Genomic DNA, 22,684 nt, shown 5'->3' with positions numbered 1-22,684 from the left:
ATGTGCATTCATGGACTGTTCCTGCTGGCAAACTTTGATCATCAAATGTGTGTTGTCAACCACAGTTTCTGAACCTATTTACTGATATATCTCCCATTGTTCTAAATGCAGGTGTTTTTTAAGTCACTGTTCCTATTAAAAATAGGCTGCTGAGCAGTCTTTGTGACTGAATCTCTGGCCATCCATATCAGCATTTTTATACCGGTCACAGAGCATAATTTGATGTTAATTGTTTAATTGTACCATGCAGTGCACTTGTGTGGAGGAATTTGCATTTGTTCTGTTTCTCCACTCATTTATTCAGGTTTTTCCTTTCATTTGTCACACATCTGTAGGTACACTGCAGTGGTAGGTACTACAGACATACAGCAGAGGGTGACATTTAGCTATGTTGAGTCCATGGTTTCCCTCTGCAATGCAACATGACTTTGATGTCCTGTAAATAATAAAAGCAGACTCCACAACAGATTTTCTTTTTTTTTTTTTTTTTTTTTTTTATAAGAAAAAGATTTCTCTTTTGTATCATTTTTACACATTTTAAGGCATCATGCACAAAACATAATCCATACTAAAGGCTTTATGCTTACCCTCTACCAAAAATTCTGTGTTCTAACATTTGAAGATCTGCTGTTAAAAATAAGTTTGTACAAATATGGCATGTAAGCTGGCATGTCAGTGAATCTCAAAGCAGAACATTACCTGCTTTCACAGTTCTTGTAAACATGGCTTTGAGCAAAATAGGGCTGAGGAAAAGATAAAAGAAAGGGAAAGCATGCTTCAAAGTGGGGCTAATTTCCCTGAAAAGCATGCAATGCATCTTAAATCATATTTACAATGCATCATTTTACTCTCAGCAGAGTTATTTTTTCATTGTATCAATTAAAGTTAAGACATTAAAAAGTTTATTGACAATGACAGACAGACTGACAGATGTGTCCATAATATTCCCAACCGAGGGTCCACAACACAGACATTGTTCAGATTGGTCGATGAACAAAACACTACAAGATTTTTTTTAAAAACATCAAGCACTGTAGTTGCACTTCCAGACAAATGCTCTCATCTGGAGGGTTTACAACCTCAAAAAAATGGAACATTCCTTTAAGTTTTCTTGTATTAGTTTTATAAATTTGTGTGAAACAGCCCAGCTGGGGCTAAAAATTAGGCTTAAAAAAAATCTTGTAGTGTCCACCATGGCAGACATTCGGGAGGTGCCGGTAGCTTTTGCACAGTTGTGTCCAGTTGTGCTCTTCTGTGGTGATCCGTGTGTGTTATACTATATTGAAGACCATGGAAAGATATTGTTCATATGATACTTGGATCCAGCCATCCTGATCTGTATCGTACCGCCTGAACACATCAGTCAACCTCTGAAGAAAGAAGGGGGCAATAATAATGAATTTAACTTCTTGAATATTATAACACCATGCTTTCATTTCTTATTGCTCCAAAACAAGATGGATATACATTCAGTCATACAGATAATGTCTTCTATTGAAAGATCATTGCTTCAGCACTTTTCAATCACAATTTTACGTGTTCACATTTTTACCAGCATAGTTGACAACTATAAACGTTCAACACTGTCTCGGTATATGTGCTTGTTTTCAATACCCCATAATTCTGGAGATGCAAATACGTCAACTCAAGTTGATTCAATTAATTCTAGCTCAGAAAAAATTCAAAACAGAAGTGAATGGTTGAGACCTCTTGAGCGATTGTGACAGGATAAACAAGCACCCCTGTTATATTACTACTCTACTGTACCTGAAGAGTTTAACAAGATATTAATAAAAGGCTACAATTACACTTAGAGCAAAAATTCATAATCTGAAAGGGAAGAGTGTAATGAATTAAAAACTGCCCTGTAAATCTTATAAACACAAGAGTAGGCTTGCTGTGATGCAAGTGTTCAGGACATCCTGTATTCATGTACTGTCGCCTCAGAAAGTATTCAGACCCCTTCATTTTTTTACATAATTCATTGTGCTGTCGATTTGTGACCTGTTTCAAGAAATGATAGCAAATTTATTATGTATGATATAATATATAAAGGTCCCACAATTCACACTGCATGTCAGGACAAAAACCAGGCCATAAAGTTCAGGTATGGATCAGGGCAAGGGAATAAACCATGTCTAAAGCTTTGATTGTTCCCAGGCACCAGCTTCATTATGGTTATTGAATGTAAACTTATGGGCAAAATGGCAATTTTATCCATTTACAATTTAATAAACAACAGACAAAGTATGCAAAAAGTGAAGGGGTCTCAATACTGTCTGAAGTGACCATATGTGCATGCAAGTGGAAAAACTGGATAAAATCATGTTATTTACAGTTTATTTTGATATAGTGTAACTGTGTCACCTGTAGTACAATGCAGCACTGGATGAAGTCATCGAAGGCCACCTGTCCCTTCCTCTGGCGGTCGAACTTCTCTATCAGTGTGCTGTAGAACTGGTCTGATAGACGATAGCCTGCACACAACAGCAAATATGACAGCAGCAATATAGTTAACATTTCAAAAGCATCCAACACATTCTCCCTTTGAGGCTCTATTTATTGTGTGTGAAGTTCTCAAATGTGTTTGGTCTTCTTGGTTAGCCTTCATTATGGACACCTAGTCTACACACTTTTTAATTTACCATTGATTAGGGAACACGCGTAAGCTTTCTGTGACTTTCACTCAGCCAAATGCAACAGTTTAACAGTTTAATGATACTAGAGAACAAATCCACAAAACCTTGTTTAGGGCAAAAAAGGAAATCACACTTCAGCTAGCACTAACATAACGCTGCAGCAGTCTGACACAGCAAATTTGGACAGTATTTAAAAATTTACAGTAATCTTTATTACTAATTCATTAAATTTCTCCCCTTGCTGCATGTTCCAGTAAAAAAATAAAAATAAAAAAAAGTAAACTAGAGTTTTTAAAACCCCTCAATTTCCATAAGAGATTTCTGTGGCAATATGTTAGTTTTGTGTGAACCATTAATTCTTCTTTGCTAAACTAATGATTTTCGATTTACCCCAACACAAGTGCACTGGATTGTATGTATGGAAGGCTGGACCCATTTTAAAATAAAGCGCTTTACATTACAGTACAAGCCACATTCGCTCACACATTCATGTACGCTCTTTCTACGCATTCACCACTTTGTATCACTCACACAGTCACGACTCACTCTACCTCCTGAGCCACAGCAGTAAGCGGTGAGTGCAAAGTAGGGATAGAATTACAAACTGTTCCCTTATTACAAGTGTTCCCGTGGCATGCTGGTCTATCCAACACACACACACACACACACACACACACACACACACACACACACACACACACACACACACACACACACACACACAGAGCTACTGAAAAGACAAAATCAGACCTACTGACCCAGAGAAAGGACAGTCCTATAGACAGCCACGGAGCCCTGCACAACATTGATTAAATGTAAATATACAAGCATACTTTGCTGCTCACCGAATCCAGTCAGTGCCTGTTTGAGCTCGTTCTTATCAATGAAGCCAGAGTTGTCCCTGTCGTAGGTCCTAAAGATGTTCTGCCAGTCTGTGATGTACTTCCACACGCCGGCGAACTCGTTGAAGTTCACCCCGCCTTTATTTTCCCTGTCGAACATGGCTGAAGGAAAGAAGGAGGTGGAGAATTAGGTATAGTGTAAGAGATATTATTCACTCTTTGTCTCACACACACACACGTATACTCACAAGTCTAGAAGTGTTGGTCTTCAGCACACACTTGGGATGAATCCTATGACATGAAAGCAATCATGCCACCACATATAGTTTAAAAGCAGAGAACTGTGGAGCATAAGCTGTGGTCTGGTCAGAAAGAGGCTAACTCTTGTCTCATGAGACTTAATTATAGTTTTATATTATAACATTTTAACAGAGGAAGGAACAGTTTGATCCCCAGCCATGCTGCACTCCTCGCCCCCATGTGGTTCAATCCAATTACCTCCCAACAAAGGGAGTGTTATTGCAGGATTTTTCTGCGGGACTGTTTAACAAATGATTTACTGAGAATGCCACTGTAGGAAAGGGAGCTAAGGAATTATAGGGATTTACTCTGCAAGTCACACAACAAATAGAGAAAAAAAACTTATATAAGAGACTGGGGCAAAGATATTTTCAACATATTTTTTACTGGGAGCAATAATGGAAATGTTTTGCAGTCGAAAGGGTTTGCAGTTAAAAAAAATAAATTAATTAATAAATCTGTCACATTCTTTCAGATTCCAAAGAGGAAATGAATGCAAATATACATAAAAGTATATTATGTGTATGGTGAGGGACAGTCTGACCTACAGTAGTGTAGCTAAAAAGCTGCCAACAACACGGTACACTATCAAATGCTAGTCCAGCTCCCTCAAATGTGTAAATAGATTAGATTTTTTTTTTCTGACCTATAACCTACACTTGTTAACTGACCATTAATAGTTAACCAATTAGATTAAAATGTATATGACGTCTATTTAGAATAGATGAGTGTCTGCCCCGAGTGCAGCGTGTATAAGACCCTCTCCCATGTAGGAAACTATTAAATAACTTATTAAAAATAAATAGAAAATAGAAGCCAGACTTCTTAATGTATAAACAGATTAACAAAATGAGAACACACATTGAATCCTCCAGCGCCAAGAGCACTGTAATGAAAACCTCATTTTTCAGACCTCAAAAGAAAGAAAAAGAACCAGGCCAGGCCTACCTCAGTCCTCAGCACAGGGGACAGTTTATCTACTGGTTTTATTCAGAAACAGTGACGTGTCAACATGCTGTCAGGTTAGTCTGGTGCGTAGTCTGAAGTGGTGAATATCCGGTCAGATGTCCCAGGATATTTTGACAGTTTAACCAATGGCATTAAGTCAGTCAAAATTCTTATTGTCAGTAAACGGTTAAATGCTTCATTATGAACAATAAAACATTATATTTAAAGTCTGAGGCAGATGGCAGCTGCCTTTTGGGATGAGCTGTCCCATTTCTTTGTTGTCGCTCTCTCCTCCTCACTTTATTTTTGCACCAACACTGAAGCCAAAAGTAAGCACTCTTCATTTTTCTCACAGCTTCACAAATCTATCTGGTTGTCATGGAGAAGAAGCAAATAAACAGCTTGCACAGTCTGTCAGCAAAAGGCAGTTGTGTGAAAATGAGCTTTGTGGGCAATTACTCACATATGATAGAGCGGACTGTCACGGGGTTGAAAGGAGTCCATGTGCCTGTGAGACAGAAAAATACCAGTTACATACCAGTCTGATGAGGCTATTTTGGTATTTGTTGTAAGAGCAACAATGATAAAAAAAAACAAAAAAACATCTAGAATAATTCATGTCACAGTTGAAGATGCATGAGAGTGATTAAAAGTAACAGATCATAGACCTAGACAGGTAGCAATGAATAGTGAATAAAGGGTTTATATTTGTAGAAGAGACTTGTCAGAGTACATGCAGTTGGCAAAGTACAGAAGCTGAGAGGAGCTGCAGCAGCTTTAATATTTCTGTGGTGTCTACATTTATTTTGTAAGACAGACTATGACTATATCATACCAATTTAAGGATCTTGTCTTCTCAAAATATACAACTTTTCAGTCCTGAATTATTCACTTCATTACCCTGGGATAAGGAATGACTGCCATGTTTCTAATAATCTTGAGATGAATAATGCTGATATTAATATGCGCAGGCCAATTCATGTTATTCTCTCCAGTTTTATTGACAACTCTTTCTCTCGAGGCTAAACGGATGGCACCGTGATTATAACCAATTTGCTTACATAGACCATCGTAATAGGCCTTTATCACATAAGACATTTTGACATGTCACTGTAGGAAAAACACAGGCGTAAAGAATAAAATGAATGATGGCTGAATTCCATTTAGCTGTGTTGGTTTCCGGGTCCTGAGCTGTGTCTCTCCATTTGCTATACAGTGCACAATATTTAGTATTAGCCATTTTATTTGAGTTTCTGAATTCCTAGGTGTGATCAGGAGAGATCACTCCTTTGTTTTTTTTAGTTCTAGGAAGAGAAAATAAAGACTCATCAGAGGGCCTTATAGTGTTTTCTCACTGCATGGTGCCGACTCAACTTGACTTCTTGATTTTACTTGCTCTTGGTTCCAGGTACTTCTTTTTTCCCCACTGCAGACAGAACTCCCTTCAATGTGCCATGACGCACAAAGCTATCGCGATGTCATCTTTGACACCACACACAACAACAATGGAGGATATGGAAGGGATACCAAACAGAGAAGTATCTGCACCTCCTCAGCAACAGAGTGGTTCTGCAGGTTGCCGTATTAAAACTGAAACAGGCTACAGTGAGCGTGTACAGTCACTTAGCCATTTTAAAAATGGTGGGTTTGTCCAGAACATCCCATCTCATACATTGTTGAAGCAGCAGTAATGATTCTCTCTGATCAATCAGTAATCAGCAGTGTTTTCACATGACCTTTTGGTATCACCTCAGCTCAACTGGAACAAAAAAAAGGACCAGATATCGTATATCAGCCAAAACTTTTGCCCCGTGGGAAACCAGAAAAGGCGAGTTGAGCTGAGCCGGTACCACGCAGTGGAAAATCAATCAGCAACGTCTTAAAATAGTTTTAATATCCAATGGACACCAGTGCAAAGATGCCAAACAAACTTCCCCCTGTTGTTAAGGATGACAGTTCTGTTAGTGAAGTACTAATAATCTGTGTGGATGAATTAAGGACAGTTCCCACAGGAGCCTTGCACACTATTAGTGCACTGACAAAGAGGAGACATCAAAAACATAACGTTGAGGAAAGAAAAACACATGAATGCATCTATTGAATGAGTTCATAGGATCTTTTAAACCAATGACATCATATTTCATTACATCAGACAGAAAAGTAAGTTGTTAAAAAGGCAGAGACATTTTATGCCACGCACAAAACTGTAATTTATGTGTGAAAATACCTGTCTTCTATATGGTCAGAAAAAGACTGATGGGCATTAAGCTTAGTGGGGTGTTTACTTTATAGCCGTCTTCACACTCTCAGTTCTCCAGAAGCTGAGATTTATCAGGCCATCTAAGACCTTGCTGACTCACCATCTCACTTTATTACAGAGAGGCCGACAGTTCAGGAGTAGGAGTAAAGAGAAGTGAGAAGTGAGTGTGGAAGGGTGCAGAAACCCACGAGAAAGAGAGGAAAAGAGAAAGAATATGCAAAAGGAGAGATAAGCAGGTGAGCAAAGGGCTTTTGTTCCCATAAGGAGATGAAAAGGAGCATACAGCATTTGCAGCTTAGTTTTTGTTGCAGTAACTTGAACTCTTAGCCTTCTTTTGCTGACTTAATATTCCTCCCTCCAACTGTATTTGCAGGCCATAAATACGTTTCTGGCGAATTTTAACAACTCGACTGCATAGTGTGATGCCTTTGTCACACTGCGCTGTTCCTGACTGGTTGTTTTTGACCACCACCACTACAGCAGTAAGCAGGTTTGCAGCGAGATCCGTAAAAGCTTAAATCTTTGAAAGGTTTTCTCTGAAAAACAGAGAAACCATTTTAAATAAATAGATTGATTTTACCTTTTTACCTTTGAGAAAGTCCATAAATGACAAAGGGGAAGAAATCAGTTTAGGACTTTAAGACTTAAAAGATTTTGGTATGCAACCATGTACCCCAGATTTTGCTTCAGTGCTCAAAGAAGACATTCAACATTTCCTCCCTCTGCCTCGGTTTGTTTTATTGATGGGTGAAGCTTTCTGGGACTATGGGTACAGCTGTTCTGACCAGACACAAGGCTCTTACTGGAAACAGGGTTTCAAATCTATGCTCTAAAGCAACAAACACTGAGTAACATAAGCGTATTGATGCAAGACTAATTCATAGAAACAAGTCAGAGTAACTGGGTGTTAGCTTGCTGCAGTGCTGTCCTCTTCCACAGGCTGCTAAACTAAGTGTATTAGAAAGTGTACAGTAGCTTTGCAAGGTGTTTCATTACCTGTCTTCTCAGAGACATTTTTGACATTCAATCACATCAGGATGCATGAGCAGTGAGGACTGTATGATTTACTGGCATAAACCCTGCCAGACACTTCCACCAATGCTGCACTCTTGAGCCCAGATTGCCCTCTCAGCAGGAGCCATAACAGTTCTGAATGTGCAACACTTGTTTGGTGTGCTCCACCCACACTGAAGGGTACCTGACACGCTTTCTGCCACCATTTCCAATTAAAAAAAAAAAGCAGGGTTCCATCTTGAGTTAACTTTCAGCCCTACTTGCAGTGTCGAGACTTAAATATCTTAACAACTGTGTGATGGAGAATTGCCAAGAATGTGGAGACATCCATGTTTCCCACAGGATGACTCCTCCTGACTTTGGAGAGTTTTTCTAACGCGACCATGAGGCTGACATTTGGGGTTCTGAGTGAAATGTCTTGACAACTATTTGATAGAACATCATCACATCTGGTACAGATAATCATGGACCCCTTAAGATGAATTTCAATCACTTTGTTGCTGACTTTTTAATCCAGTGCCATCATTATGAGGTCACAGTGTTAATGTGTCCAATACTTTGCTTTATGACCAAATGTCTGCAAAACAAAGACGATCCCATTGGCCTCAACAATACTTTGCATTCAATGCTAATTAGCAAATATTAGCATGCTGACGTCCTAAACTAACAGCATTGCACACACTAAACATCAGCATATTAGCATCGTCACTATGAGCGTGTCAGCAAACTAACGTTAGCGTTTAGCTCAAAGCACCACTGTGCCTAAGTGCAGTCTCATAAACTTCTAGCATGGCTGCAGACTCTTATACTTGTTTTAATAATATGTACAACACAAAACATATCTAGTGAGTTGCACATTTTGCACTTGAAAAATAAACTTATCTGTGTTTTCTGGTGGATGCTCCAACATTTCTGTAGTGCAGTTTCTGGTTGGCGTATACAACAATACTGACACATATGCGAAAAGCTAATATCTGCCAATATGTAGGCCCAGAGGATTTAGCATTCTGGTTTTACTGTACTCACAAAAAACCACAGTAAAGAGTCAAATGTAAGCTGACACTTGTTTTCCACATAAATTACAAAGAGAACATGGGATTTGTTTCAAATGCGTATCTCAGAATGTTGATCAAGTTAAATCTGTGAAATGACCAGCCAAACAAATACCAGTGTATCCCAGTCAGACTGTGGCTGCCCAGTGTGAGGTGGCCAGTATGGCTGAGATGTTTGTGTGTGTCTAATTGCCAACTGGGACAATGCACCCTCTGTCCAGCCCACACACTGGGCTCACTCACTAGTGAGCTCAACTGCCAGCGGTGAGGGAGGTTCTGGGGGTGGGGGGTGGTATAGGAGGTGAGGAGAGAGGCAGACTGGATGAAAAACAGAGTGAAATGACCGCAGTGTACACATACATATAACGGTTGTGCTGGGGCTCAGTGAGATGCTTGTTACCTTGACAATGCAAAATGAACTCATGCACACAAACCCTGAGTTTTCACAGACGTGAACCAAAACACATACGTGCTTAATGCTGTTTGCAAAAGGTAATGGTTTGACCTTGAAATGGAAAAGGAAAAGGAAATAAAACTAGGTGAAACCATCATCACTACCATCAGTCTTAAAATCAAATATGGTACAGAACATAGTGCAGAATAGCTCACACAGTACAAGATGCAGATAAATAAATGAATAAATAAAGTGTTTCTGGACACAGGGGAATCAAACTGTACCATGTAAGTATACACAGAGCTACACACAACTTAGTATCATCTTACATTAAAGCTTTTAATGCAAATTAACTCTAGAATATTTCCAGTCTCCCAATGCCTCAGGCCCTTTTCTCATTATCCTGACCAACATTATCTCATATGATGCAATTTCACTATTTAGCATTCTCCATTCTTCCTAATGTCTAAATATAATTCTGGCAGCTGAGACTATCTCAACCATCAAAACTCAGTACGTACAATTTCACATCCAGGTCCATCCAAAAATTTTTTTTTTTCTTGGATTTGCTGAAACCCTCTATTTCCAATTCCAATATTTAATATAACACTAGGATTCAACCAAATCGATTCTCATGTGTTGTCATAAAACATTAGAAATAATCACGAGCCAATGGGTCCCTCAGCAAGTAATTCTCAGTTTCTGTTTTTGTGTTTACACCAGACAATAGTCATGATGTGTGTGACATAGACCAGCAGGCTAGGCCCAAGGAATCCAGTCACTCATAAACACCATGGATGCCTCGGACCATTATCTAAAAATTATAGGGACTAACAGAGTCAGTGAGTGCATGAAGCATCTCATCCGCTACTCAGCTGAAGCAGAAATGGCTAAGCAGCATTGGTAGTTGATAACACGGAGAAGATATTGAAAGCTTGAGAGTGCCTGGCAAAAACCAATATTCACCACCATCTAACTTAACTCCAGTGTAACCGAATTTTACCAAGCTCCAGGGACGTGAAGGTTAAGGTTGTTGTATGAGCTCCTTGACTCCTGTCATTCAGCCAAGTCTGCACAGCAAGCATGTGCTCCCCTCAGTCGTGCTTGGTTTCATTTAGTTTATTACATTTATCTATCAGGGACCAGCTACAAAAACATTTATCTCATGCAAAGAGAAGAGGGGCATTGTACCAGATTTAGCTAATGGCTAATTTCCATCTGCAGTCCCAGGGCAGGTCTCAGCAGTTTTTGTGCTGCTCCAACAACACAAGGAAAAGTATAAATCTGTGTGAGCAGGCGAGTCTGGTATGATACTCATTGCTGAGCAAAGAGTGGCCAAAGGAATTGGTGCTGCTACAATGCATACACACAACACAGACATGCATATACACCGCAATGGCACTGAGCCAATCACAGTCTCATCAGGGATGATACACTGTCACACCCAGGACTGATAGAGGGATGGAGAGAAGGAAGAAAAGAGGGAGGGTAAATAGAAAGAGAGAGATATTGGACGAAGTAGGACTGAGTAACGGATGATGGGTGAGAGTATAGAAAGTTAGAGTGACAGAGGACAAAACAGAGAGAGGACACAGCAGGAGCTGAGCCACTGCCATATCCTCCTGAAGAGGAGAGAGGAGGAGAGAGCTGCAAAAGCCCATTTGAAAAACTCATCTGGTCTTATGCAGTCATGTAATGTTGTTAGTGAGTAATAAAGGAAAGGAAAACAATCATCTGCCAGTAGGAAGAGACATTAATGTAATTTGAAACACAAGAGAAAGTGACATCATCTTTACAAAGAGCATAACAGTCCCTCGAGGATCAAACAACATTTTCACATCCACTCAGTAGAAACAGGGAAAAGCTGCTGGCAGATTTCAGAAACGCAAAAAAGGATGTTGAGGAAACAAGAGGTAAGAAGAAGAGAGAGTATGTGGTGCAGAATAAGGAGGCGATGGAGTAGTGTGAACAGCAGCAGCTCCAACATCCTCCTCCTCCAAAGCCTTGATACTCTCTACACACTTCTTCCCCAGAGGGAGGAGGAGTAAAACAGCAGAGGAGAAATGAAGAGGTAGATGATAAAGAAAGAGGTCAAGACAGACAACAGCAGTGTGGCAAACAAAGCTTAGCTGACGGTAGGGTTGGTGGCTGTAGCGAGCAAACTGCCAGACAGGGTGTAGCGCAGTGTGTTCACTTCACTGGCTCTGTTTCATATCACAGTGAGCCTAATGAACCTGCGGAGACTGCACCAAAGAAACCTGCTGTTCATGACACACACATCACAGCAAGGTGCACACATGCTGCGCGAGGGTGAGAAGGGACACAGAGGAAGAGACGCACGAACATATGCTCGTGTGATTATTTTTAAGTTCAGCATGTGTGTATGTAAGTGCGCCTGTGAGTGATTAGCTCAGGCTTGCGTGTGTATGTCCAGTACATCTGTGTGGACATCTTGCAATTGCACGTGAAACCAAGAAAGCCAGCTGTCTATCTAAATGTGGGCCCTATTAACAACCTAGTATGCTCCACTTCTGTAGTTCTATCCGTTTTTGTCACTGACGTAGCTTCATTTTAATTTTTGTGCAGCTTATGTGTGATTTACCATCAGGTAGTCAATATAATATTCATTTCATTAAACTGTTTATATGATTAAATGCAATCATTCTAATGTATACCTACATCCATTCATAAACCAGTACAGACTGATTTACTGATTTTCCTCCTTTAATTTTAAACTAAATAGCCTACTGCTGCAGACTTGCTGCACCAACAGATTTATGCTTAAAGAATAACTCATTTGTTTCAATGAATCATCAAAATCCAACCAAAATCAGCACAGAAAATAATGTTTATCATGGTGAAAGCAGGAAAATCAGTAGAACAGTCTGTGTTTATGTTATGTGTCTATGAATGGGTGACCCTTACACTATTAGCTGCTTTATAGTGTATGGAAACCTTCCTCTTCAGTTCATCGAATCCCTGGAGCATCTGAAGTTGTGATGTATGAGTAAGATTAACCCTAGAAAATATCACAGGTTTGGGCAAGTCAGGCTAAATAACTTACAGAAGCATAGTGTACAATAAGCTTAACTGCGATTACTAGCCCACCTTCCTTCCTCTCTCTCTCTCAACATGCAGGCTGCTCCACTGTCACCATCTTGGCTGTGTCTGACACTGCTTAACTCCCTGCTAATCAGAAAATGGGCAAAGAGGTGGGTCATGTGTGGAGCTGAGACTTTAATAATTGTAATAATGTATTACCGCCCGGCCCAACTAAACGCCTCACTCACAGGCTATCGGCGGACGCTACAATTTACCAATGTTTCCTTAATGGCTCACAGGCAAGCTATCGAGAGATACTAGCTTGACGGCTGTGCACAGAGAAGCCTCTAGTCCCCACTTAGTCAAATCAAACAGGTATGTTAGTAAAAATGAGTCTGTTTGAAAAGAGTGAAATTAGGTGTTCTGATTTAAGACTGACCTGAGTGATTTTATTTACCTGGGCGAGTCTTAGCTGGATGAGCCGCTCAAGTAGGGCGTATGTGTGGGAAACTCTGCACTCACACTCATCGGTATGCAGAGCCAGAGCCAGTGCACAGCCTGATAACAGCTTCTTTCACTGCTGCTGCTGGCTTTAACTCCTCTTTTCTTTTTTTCTTCTGAAATGCCCTCAAAATGAATTTCTGAATCGGTAATCTGTTCCACCGTCTTTGAAAAACTGCCCAAGCAATCCAGTCATAAACTTGATGGGGAACACATTCTATTTTAATGAGAAGACAAACAATGTCTGTTACAGTTTCTAGGAAATACGTGCTCTGACATGTACGTCTCATTAATCATTACTGTATTTCAACCCTGCTGTCTCAAGGTCACGATGCAACACTGCTGCAGTGTTGTGGGTGGGCATGGAAACAGATATTTTTACCAACCTGCTGCATCGTGGCAGCTCCTCTCGACCCAAGAGGGGATAAAACTGACTTCCCTTTCTCAGATATCAGCAGAGAATATGACCTGTACAACCTGCACACTGGGAACTGAACCCTTAATCCTGTTCGAATCCTCCTGCTCCTCCTTCTGAACCACACCTCCATCACTGGCATCACTCTCTGGGACATTTTCGTGATGAGTTTTGAGTTATTTTCTATCAGGTCTTAAATATTCACTTGATGGCTACATTTGTGACACCCTCCCAGCTAAAATGTCAGCATCATCATCAGTTGATGAACCATGTGAAAGTCTAGAGCTAGGTACTCTGTATGTGAGACTCCTCTATGTTCCTGTTTTAGCTGTTTAGCTTACATACTTATAAAAGCCAGACAGGTTGTTAGAGTTTTCCTCTACTCCTCTAAATTTCACTTTTTCAGTTTCACTTCTAACATTACAAGAGAAAGGTCTTTTAACCTAAGTGTTTAATGAATATCACACTATCTCCAATTGCAGGCTTGGCTGGGGGGTTAGGGTTAGTCCAATCCAATAATAAGCAGGATGGAGCCACTATCATTAGTCTGCACTCTGATGTGGCAGTATCCAGGCGACACGATGTCGTATGAAATGCCCATGGCCTTGGAAGTAACACCAGATTATTTCTGCAGGTTGGAAGATAGTAAGCTTGTCTGGTGGACATGCTAATGTTTCCAGCTCTTCCGCTTTTGTATTTATTTATAAAAGCAAAGCCATGGCGTCACGATGGGAACCTCCACAAGCAGGATAACAGTACACTGTATTAAGTGCACACAATTCCAACCACCAGCCACTACAATGTTGAGTTGTCTGTCAAAGGCGAAGGCAATAGCACATGATTCACATCATTTTCCTATTTATTAAACCATTCAGTGACCCCTCATGGATGGAGCAGTGTCATCCAGTTTTTTTTCCTTTAATTTCTCACATGTCTGTACATCCTTAATAATGGTCATAAGGTTGAATCAATACTTTTCTAAAACAATTTCAATAAAAACTGAACGTGATAACCTTTATAATGGTAGGATTTATTACCAGATTGCTGTTTCAGACTGCATTAGTTTTAGCTAGGAGTATCTAATAAACTGCCTACTGAGTGTAAGGAGAGCAAAACAAACAAAATAAAAAAATTAAAAAAAAACAGCAGGAACTGATACTTACCATTCGATAAGGCCTGCTGAAGCTCTGAGTCTGATATCACTCCGCTCCTGTCCTTGTCGACCCTGGGGAGGAAAACACAGATTAGATACCGCCTGCATTAACTACTTCACAGACCCACACACTCCAACACACAATAGGAGCAGGCATCAGCACTTGTCAGCTGAAACTTTATCCTCCTGAGCGCGTGTAAGTATTTCAACACAACACTGAGACTGAATGGAGGTCTGTGATCCAGACACACAGGGAAGCCATGCACACTCGTGGCTCCCCTGAGACCGGCCAAACAAGCTGGGTATGTGTGTATGTCTGTGTGTGTGTGTCTGTGTGTGTGTGTGTGTGTGTGTGTGTGTTGATCTCGAAAAGTGAAACTGAATGTTGGCAACCATAAAACTATTACACCTAGGACACACTGTCTGAACTGCGTGTGCGTGACGACTACCTCACTGAACTGCTGTGGCTTGCACGCATTTGTGTCCACACCGCCTGCGTTGCGTGTCTGCTGCGGCGCTGCTACTGACAGCTCTACCTTTCCACACTGAGTTCCATCAATAATTGAGTGTTGGATTTCTTTTCATTATAAACCGTATTCACCTTATTTACCTTCATCAAGAGCAACAGAGAGAGAGCGAGCACCTGGAAAACACTGCCCTTCACCTGTTAAATTACTGACATAATACAACTGTAGCCTACAGTGGGTTTCTGCTATGACTGTATGGTACATGTGGTACTATCTCCACATGCAACTGCTCAAATGGTTAAAAATTACAATATTTATATATGTTTGATGTCTGTGTCATATTCAGATACAGCCTAGTCATTGAAACTGTAGTGAAAAGTGTCACTATGTTTCTGTGATGATGATAATATCACTATCAACAAACAGGAACTGTGCGTGTCACCTGTGGAAAAACAGGCGCTAAACCTCACGCTCACGCATCAGACGCGGCTCACGCAGGCTGTGTGGCTGCTCTAACCTGTTCACATGAACCAAGATGTTCCGCGACTGGCACGCAACGCTGGTGCTACCAGCATAGTGTCAGCCTGCAGGAATCTCACTGCAACATATTTAGAAAGTGATAAGTGAAAGCAAAACCAAAAACAGTCTAATGCATTAGATAAGTGTTCTCCCACAGCGTTATATAAAAAAGCTTATACGGAATTCTTTGGCTTAATGGTTAAGACCACATAACCACAATATCCCCAGTTTGATTCTGACCTTTTTAGTATGTCATAAGCACCTTTCTCTCTTCCAAATGGTCAAAATGAAGAGAAACGCACTAGAATTACACATGTTGACACATTGTCCTTCACTTTGTCCAGGACCTAGGTTTTTAAACTGGAACAATTAGTCCATTAATCAATTAATCAATTGATTAGAAAACTAATCAGCATCACATTTGATCATCCTTTAAGCACACAGTCAAACATTAACTTCTTAATCATCTTCACACCCACAGAACAACATTCTTAACATTGGAGAGGCTGGCACTGGAGAATGTCTGGTATTTGTGCTTGGTAAATGAATGAAACAATGACTTGATGATCACAATGATGGAAAAAAAATGCAGCCCACCTGAGGTTATTTATGTGATAATGGATTGGTTGCCCCCTCTTGATATGAAGAGATTATTTTTAATTCTGTGGCAGTATTTAAAGAGCTAAAGAGAAGGGAGGTGCTGGCTCTGGCAGTCGTCAAAGACACAAAGGGAATGTCACACTTAAGTGTCTAAAGGTCTAAAGGTACGTCATGGGAAGATAGTGTACGTATGGGTTGTTAAGTTATTATGGAAAAACAGTGAGTGATTGGCTATATAGTTGTCTTGGCTCTATCTTCACAAAACATCTAACTCTCTGTGTTAATGGGTGAAATTACCGCCACTGTGGTGAGATGTTTTTTATAACTTTTTATAACCTTTGAGAATCACACTTTTCTCCTTGTGTTTGATCAGTCAAACGCAGAGATTAAAAACATTTTCTAAACATATCATCTCCAGACCAACATCTAACAGTTTTAGGTCATGAGCAAGCATGAGGGAAACTCTCACATAAAAAAAAGCATTCATGGCAAAAAATAACTCAAAGCTTCAAGGGCATCAAGTTTTACAAATTAGATTTAAAAAAAATAGGCTAAATTACTTTTTCTTTTGATTGTTCAACCATCCCCCAAATACTGGGTTTCACAGCTGTGAAATAATGTAAGTCACAGTAATGTAGGTACATGCCAACATCCAGTGACTCAGTTGCTCCTTAGCAACCTGTCAGGCCTGACCTATCAACACAGAGCACACTCAGTAAACATGCTGAATACCAGCAGAGGAGAGGCGAGAGAGGAGGAGACGGGAAAAACCCCCCAATGAAAACAACCACAGGACCAGCCCAGCGCTGACTTTGTGGGATGGCTTTCCACTCCCAACTGTGATGCTTTATGTGAGGTTGTATCACAATATCAGCAGCCTTTCTATACAGTGACCAGATATACACTGTGTCTCTATGTACTCCTCTCTTTAACCTCCCCCACCTAAATAAAGAAAAACAAACATAAGGAGACCTGCCTGGTCACTTTGGAGAGAAAATAGCTCTCAGCATACCCCCATAAATGAGAGCTTTGTCACGGTGATGGTGAGGAGTGGGTTAGTACACGCAGTGACGTACCCAACCCTTTCCAAACACCGATGCAGGGGTGGTCAAAAGATCACATAACAACCTTTTTAGGTAGAATCATGATCCATGATGTGAATTACGAGTCTCCCCCACAGATTTAGTTGAACTCGTGATCACATGACTAGTTGTGTAATAAGGTTGCCTGAACACAAAGCCTGTCACTTCAACTCAAAGGCCCAACTCTCAAATCTCTCCATCATGTTTCCACTTTGATTTCACTCTGAAAGTGATGACCAGAAGCTGGACTGCAGCTGGTGACGGTAGTTCGTGTTGGTGCATATGGCTCCACACACCAAGCTCGCCGAGGCAGAACAAGGACTGCCATCGCCAGCTGCAGTTAGCAGGCCAGCTGTTTAACAATGGGCTGGTTTGCAGCAAGTGAATTTTTAAAAATAGCATCTTTTAATGACACAATCTGTATGATTCATTGGAAAAGTAGATCATGTGCCAAAGATCATCAGATTGCCTGTCAGATTATACTGACAGTTAATATCAAAATATTTGTGTCTAACATAACCTCTGCCCTTTTCTCCCTCCTCCTCTCCCATCTTCCTTTCACTAACTCATTCACTTAGCCTCAAGTAAAGTGACTCCACCAGACTTTTACATCAAACAAGCTGACTAAAGGAGTGAAAACATCATTAAAACTCCCTCTTTCCTGTAGCACAGACATTGTCAAATACAAAACTGGTTTGTGAAACAGCAGAAGGACATAAAAAACACCACGGCTGAGTCAGTTATTCGACTCATATTTTCCTAAGTTTCACTCTGTCCTATTAAGCAGCCAGGTTAGACTATGACTTGTGGAACAAAACCCGCCCTACTTTCCACATAAACGGTCCAGAAGTAAGGCAATGTCACTGTGGCTTCCATGGCGGGAAAAAAAAAACAAAACCTGTGGGAAACATTGCTTTTTATATGATGTCATTCCAAAGATCCAAAGTATTGACACTGAAACAGCAGACAGTCAGTGAACATGTCGTTGTTCTTGTTCAGGAACTAGTCTGTATGAACAATGATGTTGTTCTTGACACTTGAAGGGCTGGGTTCAAACATTTTTGTTACGCCAGCATCATACACTAGAAAGCAGGCAAACAGGAGAGAATGTCTCCCTCACGATTACAGTTATAGCTGAGGCTCAAGCTTGTCTGAACCATCCCTTAGTTACGCTGCTCTAGGCCTAGACTGCCAGGGGACTTCCCATGATGCACCAAGCTCCTGTCTCCTCTCCCTCTCCATTTGTACACATTCACATCCCATGAATACATGTTGCTAACACGGCTTCTTCTCTCTCTTGTAGTTTTGTGTTTTCTCGTTTCCCTCCTCTCTCTCCTCCTGCCCCTCTCTGCTGGTATTTCTGAGCTGTAGAGTCTGAGGTTTCCTCAAACCCTCAGTCTCATTATTAGTCTCTTCATTATTAATATTATTAGTTTTGTTATTTGTCTTATTATTGCTACTATCAGTCCTATTACCACTGTTAAGATTTTATTATTGTTCTTCTTCTTCTTCGTGTTATTATTATTATATGTCTTTATGTGGAACCTGCATCATGGTATGTTCTCTATCCTCCTGCTCTCTCTCTTCCCCCTTTCTATGTTTCACTCTCCCTTAAATAAGTTTGCACAATTTTATCTGTAGTCATTTCATCCTATTGCCTAACTGTGAAATTGCCAAAATTGTACCATTGCCAATCATGATTCTGCCCTAAAAAGGTTGGCATATGATGTTTTGGCCAGATTGCCCACTGCTACATGCAAATACCTGCCAAAGCACTCAAGACCGGCTCTGTGGTAGTTCCTGCTACCATGGGTGTCTCCAGGTCCCCATGTTGCAGTGATGACGCACACACACAAACACACACATAGATTTGCAAGGTGAAAACAACACAAGCCCCGCTGTCACGGCTGGAAAAATATACACTCAACTCAGAGGCCAGTTAAAGCACGACTGCAATCTGCCTTCACCATTCACTGTGAAAAACAGCTTGAGAATGAACGTCTTTATTTCATCAACTGACCTGACACACCCAGTCAGTAAAACAGACAGATTCATGATTAGACAGCATAAAAGAATGTGCGGCCTGAGGTGAATGGATTTCCAGAAGCAGCACAACAGAAGGACACTGAGTCATATCGGTGGGTGTGAGTCAGATTTAGAGGCCCCTCACGTAAACTATGCTCTATTGACTCTGATCACATGACTGAGGGAATTCCAACACTGTTGTGCCAGATTTTCCCCAAGAGGCAGCAGATGAGGCAGCACAATGCCCATGTGAGAGAAGACTGTGTGTGTGTGTGTGTGTGTGTGTTATTGAAAATCATATTGTTTGTATTTGTATTTGTATTTGAGAAGTAGAGAGATGCCGACATGGTAGCTATAAGAAGTAATGTTTGCATGACAGCATGAGAGAGATAAGGAGAGACTATATATCTATATCTATATCTATATATATATATACACATATACGAGACTAAATGTATACATCTGACCTAATTTCTAAGGGATGTGGTGTGATGTATAAATAATTCATTAGGGAGATTTCAAGCCTTGCAATGCCTGCAGCATCTCAATGTTGTGAGAAAGCAAAGCAGGAGGAAAAAATCCTCTGCAGTATTACATAAGTCTATAGTTTACCATTACCACTGGCCAAAGCATATGGGCTACTTCCCTCTCTGCCGATTACTACAAGCTTCTCAGGTGCTGACACAATTTTTACTCAGACTATTGTGAAATCAATGATTATCAAAGGTTGAAAATTGCCACTGAGACTTCAACTTCGAAATGGGTAAAAACATAACACAGGACGGGACAGATTTCATTATAACTGCACATCAGCTTTCTTGTGGTCACGGCAGCCTCACATAAACACTGCGTCAAACAGACCTACAATTGTCAGACTTTCTTTTTTTAGGAAACCGTATCTTTAGATGATGTTTCTCTGCTGACTGGGTTCAGAATCAAACTGTAGTAGTAGGAGTCACTCATTAAATATTTCCCTCACATCTCTTTTTTTTTTTCTAAACTTAAACTGAACTGTCTATTGCGGGGAACAACTGGGCAAAAGCCTTCAAGGACTCCTGGAGGTCCTTGGACCCCGGTTTGTGAATCCTCACCGGGATAGGTGACACTTCACTGAGCCAGCTTAACTGTAGGACCCTTCAGCACCTATAATAAAGCTATGTAACACCGAGCTTAAGTAATGCTGTGACTTGCACTGTGGCCTGCTGAGTGACGTGTAACAGCTGCGGCAGAAGCACTGCCAGCGAGCCGCGCAACTAAAAGGTAAGCGTATAACTAAATCACTAATTCCGCTGCGGAGCTCCGTCCTCGGTCAGAAGCAGCCACACGGGAGTACAGACGCAAAGCGAGCTGTGAATGAAACACTTGGTGTCACCAGCATTCAGCCCACTCCCTCCGTCTCTTCCGCGCTACAAGCGGCGGCGGCGGACGCGCTGAGAGCCGCCCAACCAGCCGCCTTCCCCGACTCACCTCTGAAAGATATTCCACAGAAAGCCTTGGTCCGGAGGAGCGCTGATCTGCGGCGGGGCTCTGTAAGGACTGTGATACGCCATTTTCTTAAGGGAACGGCCTGTCAAAATTGTTCAAGCGAGACGGACAGACTGCGTTTCCTCCCGCTGTAGTTTCCCCTCTCTGTGGTTTCAATCAGACTCCACCACCCGACGTTCACGGTGCTGCCTGGGTCGCAGAGGGGCGTGGCCAATCACTCACCACACTCACTTAAGGGAGGCTGACGTCACATTTTCCTCCGCTTTGACTGAGTGAAAATAGAAGCTGCGATGTTTGGGATAAGAAAACTGACTTTTACCCTATAATGCCAAATGCATCAAATTTGATACAAGCGTTTCTGAGACCTATTGCATCACCTTATGGTAAAAACTTCTCTCAAAACCCTCTTGTATCCAATCTGATACTTGTCTTCCAGCCCCTGGTGGATACCTTTATCACTACAACAATTCAAACACAGCACATGGGACAATCCAAGTTGGCCACCTTCAGATAGTTCCCAACTCACTGGGTCAAGGTAAAGAAAATTGCGATTTTTTACGATTTTCCAGTGACATTTTCTTTGTAATTTTTAGTAATATTCTAACATGAACACTTAATCTGTTGAAGCAAGTTATAATTACGTAATTGTTTGCATTTTAGTATGTAGTAAAATCGTGTATAAAATTTGGAAAAACCTATATGCAAATAATTTTTTGTAATAAAGGTTCCAGATTCAAGAAATCTGAATTTTCTGTCCATTTCTGCGGTCAGGCATTACAGGGTTAAAATTAGACAACAAACATTTAACAAATTCTCTTCACCTTTTAGAACATTTGAATTTGAGCACAATTACCTCTGTGATTCTGTCACCAGGAATTTAAAGGCGCAGTCTAATGAAATCAACGCGTTTCCCAAATTCCTGTGCCACTGAAAATACTAGAATCTAAAAAAAAATTTTTTTAAATTAAAAAAAAAATTACAAGGGATGACGATAATGATAATGATGATATGGTGATAGATATTTTTAATTAAATCACTTTCGGTATCATGTTTAACTCAAAATTAATTCAGATTGAGCCACCATAATTAAGTTATTCATAATTAAGAGTGCGTTTTCCTCCTGTGTAAATAGGCAGTCTCTGTTCATAACTTGGACAGGTCCACTGATGAATTTTGTTCTTACCTGTGAGAAAATTATAAGTAAGAGAAAATTGGTGAATGCCATAAAGTCTCTTAAATTTCATGAAGGTGCTGTTTCAGAATAAATCTGTTCATACAACTGGTTCTTGCATGTAGCCCATTGTACTTGAAATGTCAAAAATAAAGTAGCCGTCAGTATGTACTGGTAAATGTTACATGCCTGTGTTAATGCTAATGCTAATTTGAACTATTTTCGCTGTATGAATGTAGCCCAGGTAGGCTTTAAATTAGCATAACATGGAAATACTAAAACTGTGCTAAAGTAGACTGCAGAACTTCCACTCAAAAAGAAAGAAAAAAAAACAAGAATAAGTTGTGTACTTGTTTCATTATCGACAGGTCCCCACAACTTCGGAGTCATAGGTGTGCCATAAAAAAGATTAAATCTGTAAATGAATGAGACAATAAACGGGGAAATATAAACAGTTTGATTTTTTGTGACATATTGGTTTGTCTCAGGTAGCATGGCTGCTCTAGCCCGTAAATATGGTTGTTGAAATGAAAACCAAGACATTCTGCAGCCACAATGCAGACAGTGTGTCCCAGGTGTGAATGCGATGGCGGTTTGAATTGGAGTTGGCAAGGGAGCGCTGAGCGCACTGTGCATGCACATGTGTGTCTACTTCCTGTGGGCCATGCCAAAAAGTTCCCTCCAAAGCTGGATGCATGTGTGCAGGAATCGACTACTCAGCCTGGGCAGGAAAAGCCCGCCCAAAGCCAGTTGACTGACAGCTTGGCCTTTAGTA

At 40.6% G+C, this 22,684-nt stretch overlaps 1 protein-coding gene across 2 annotated transcripts; it reads right to left on the bottom strand.

The window, feature by feature from the left end:
* Nucleotides 1-468: 468 nt before the first annotated feature.
* pdcd6 (programmed cell death 6) lies at nt 469-20,938 on the bottom strand. 2 transcript variants are annotated; one of them, XM_071485526.1, is made up of 6 exons: nt 20,721-20,938; nt 14,571-14,632; nt 5,193-5,237; nt 3,473-3,643; nt 2,368-2,477; nt 469-1,370 (listed from the first exon to the last, which is right to left on the bottom strand). In XM_071485526.1, exons 1-6 carry the CDS (start codon nt 20,801-20,803, stop codon nt 1,272-1,274), a joined length of 570 nt encoding a protein of 189 aa, XP_071341627.1. In that variant the 5' UTR covers nt 20,804-20,938; the 3' UTR covers nt 469-1,271. The 2 variants fall into 2 exon arrangements, with proteins under 2 accessions (XP_071341627.1, XP_071341628.1); XM_071485527.1 differs by having other exon boundaries at nt 3,485-3,643; nt 20,721-20,935.
* Between the last annotated feature and the right edge of the window lie 1,746 nt (nt 20,939-22,684).

The sequence above is a fragment of the Trachinotus anak genome, unplaced genomic scaffold (genome assembly GCF_046630095.1).
Source record: "Trachinotus anak isolate AG129_WGS33_773 ecotype Australia unplaced genomic scaffold, CSIRO_AGI_Tana_v1 ptg000009l, whole genome shotgun sequence".
Lineage (NCBI taxonomy): Eukaryota > Metazoa > Chordata > Actinopteri > Carangiformes > Carangidae > Trachinotus > Trachinotus anak.
This window is presented reverse-complemented; position numbering and strand designations above follow the sequence as displayed.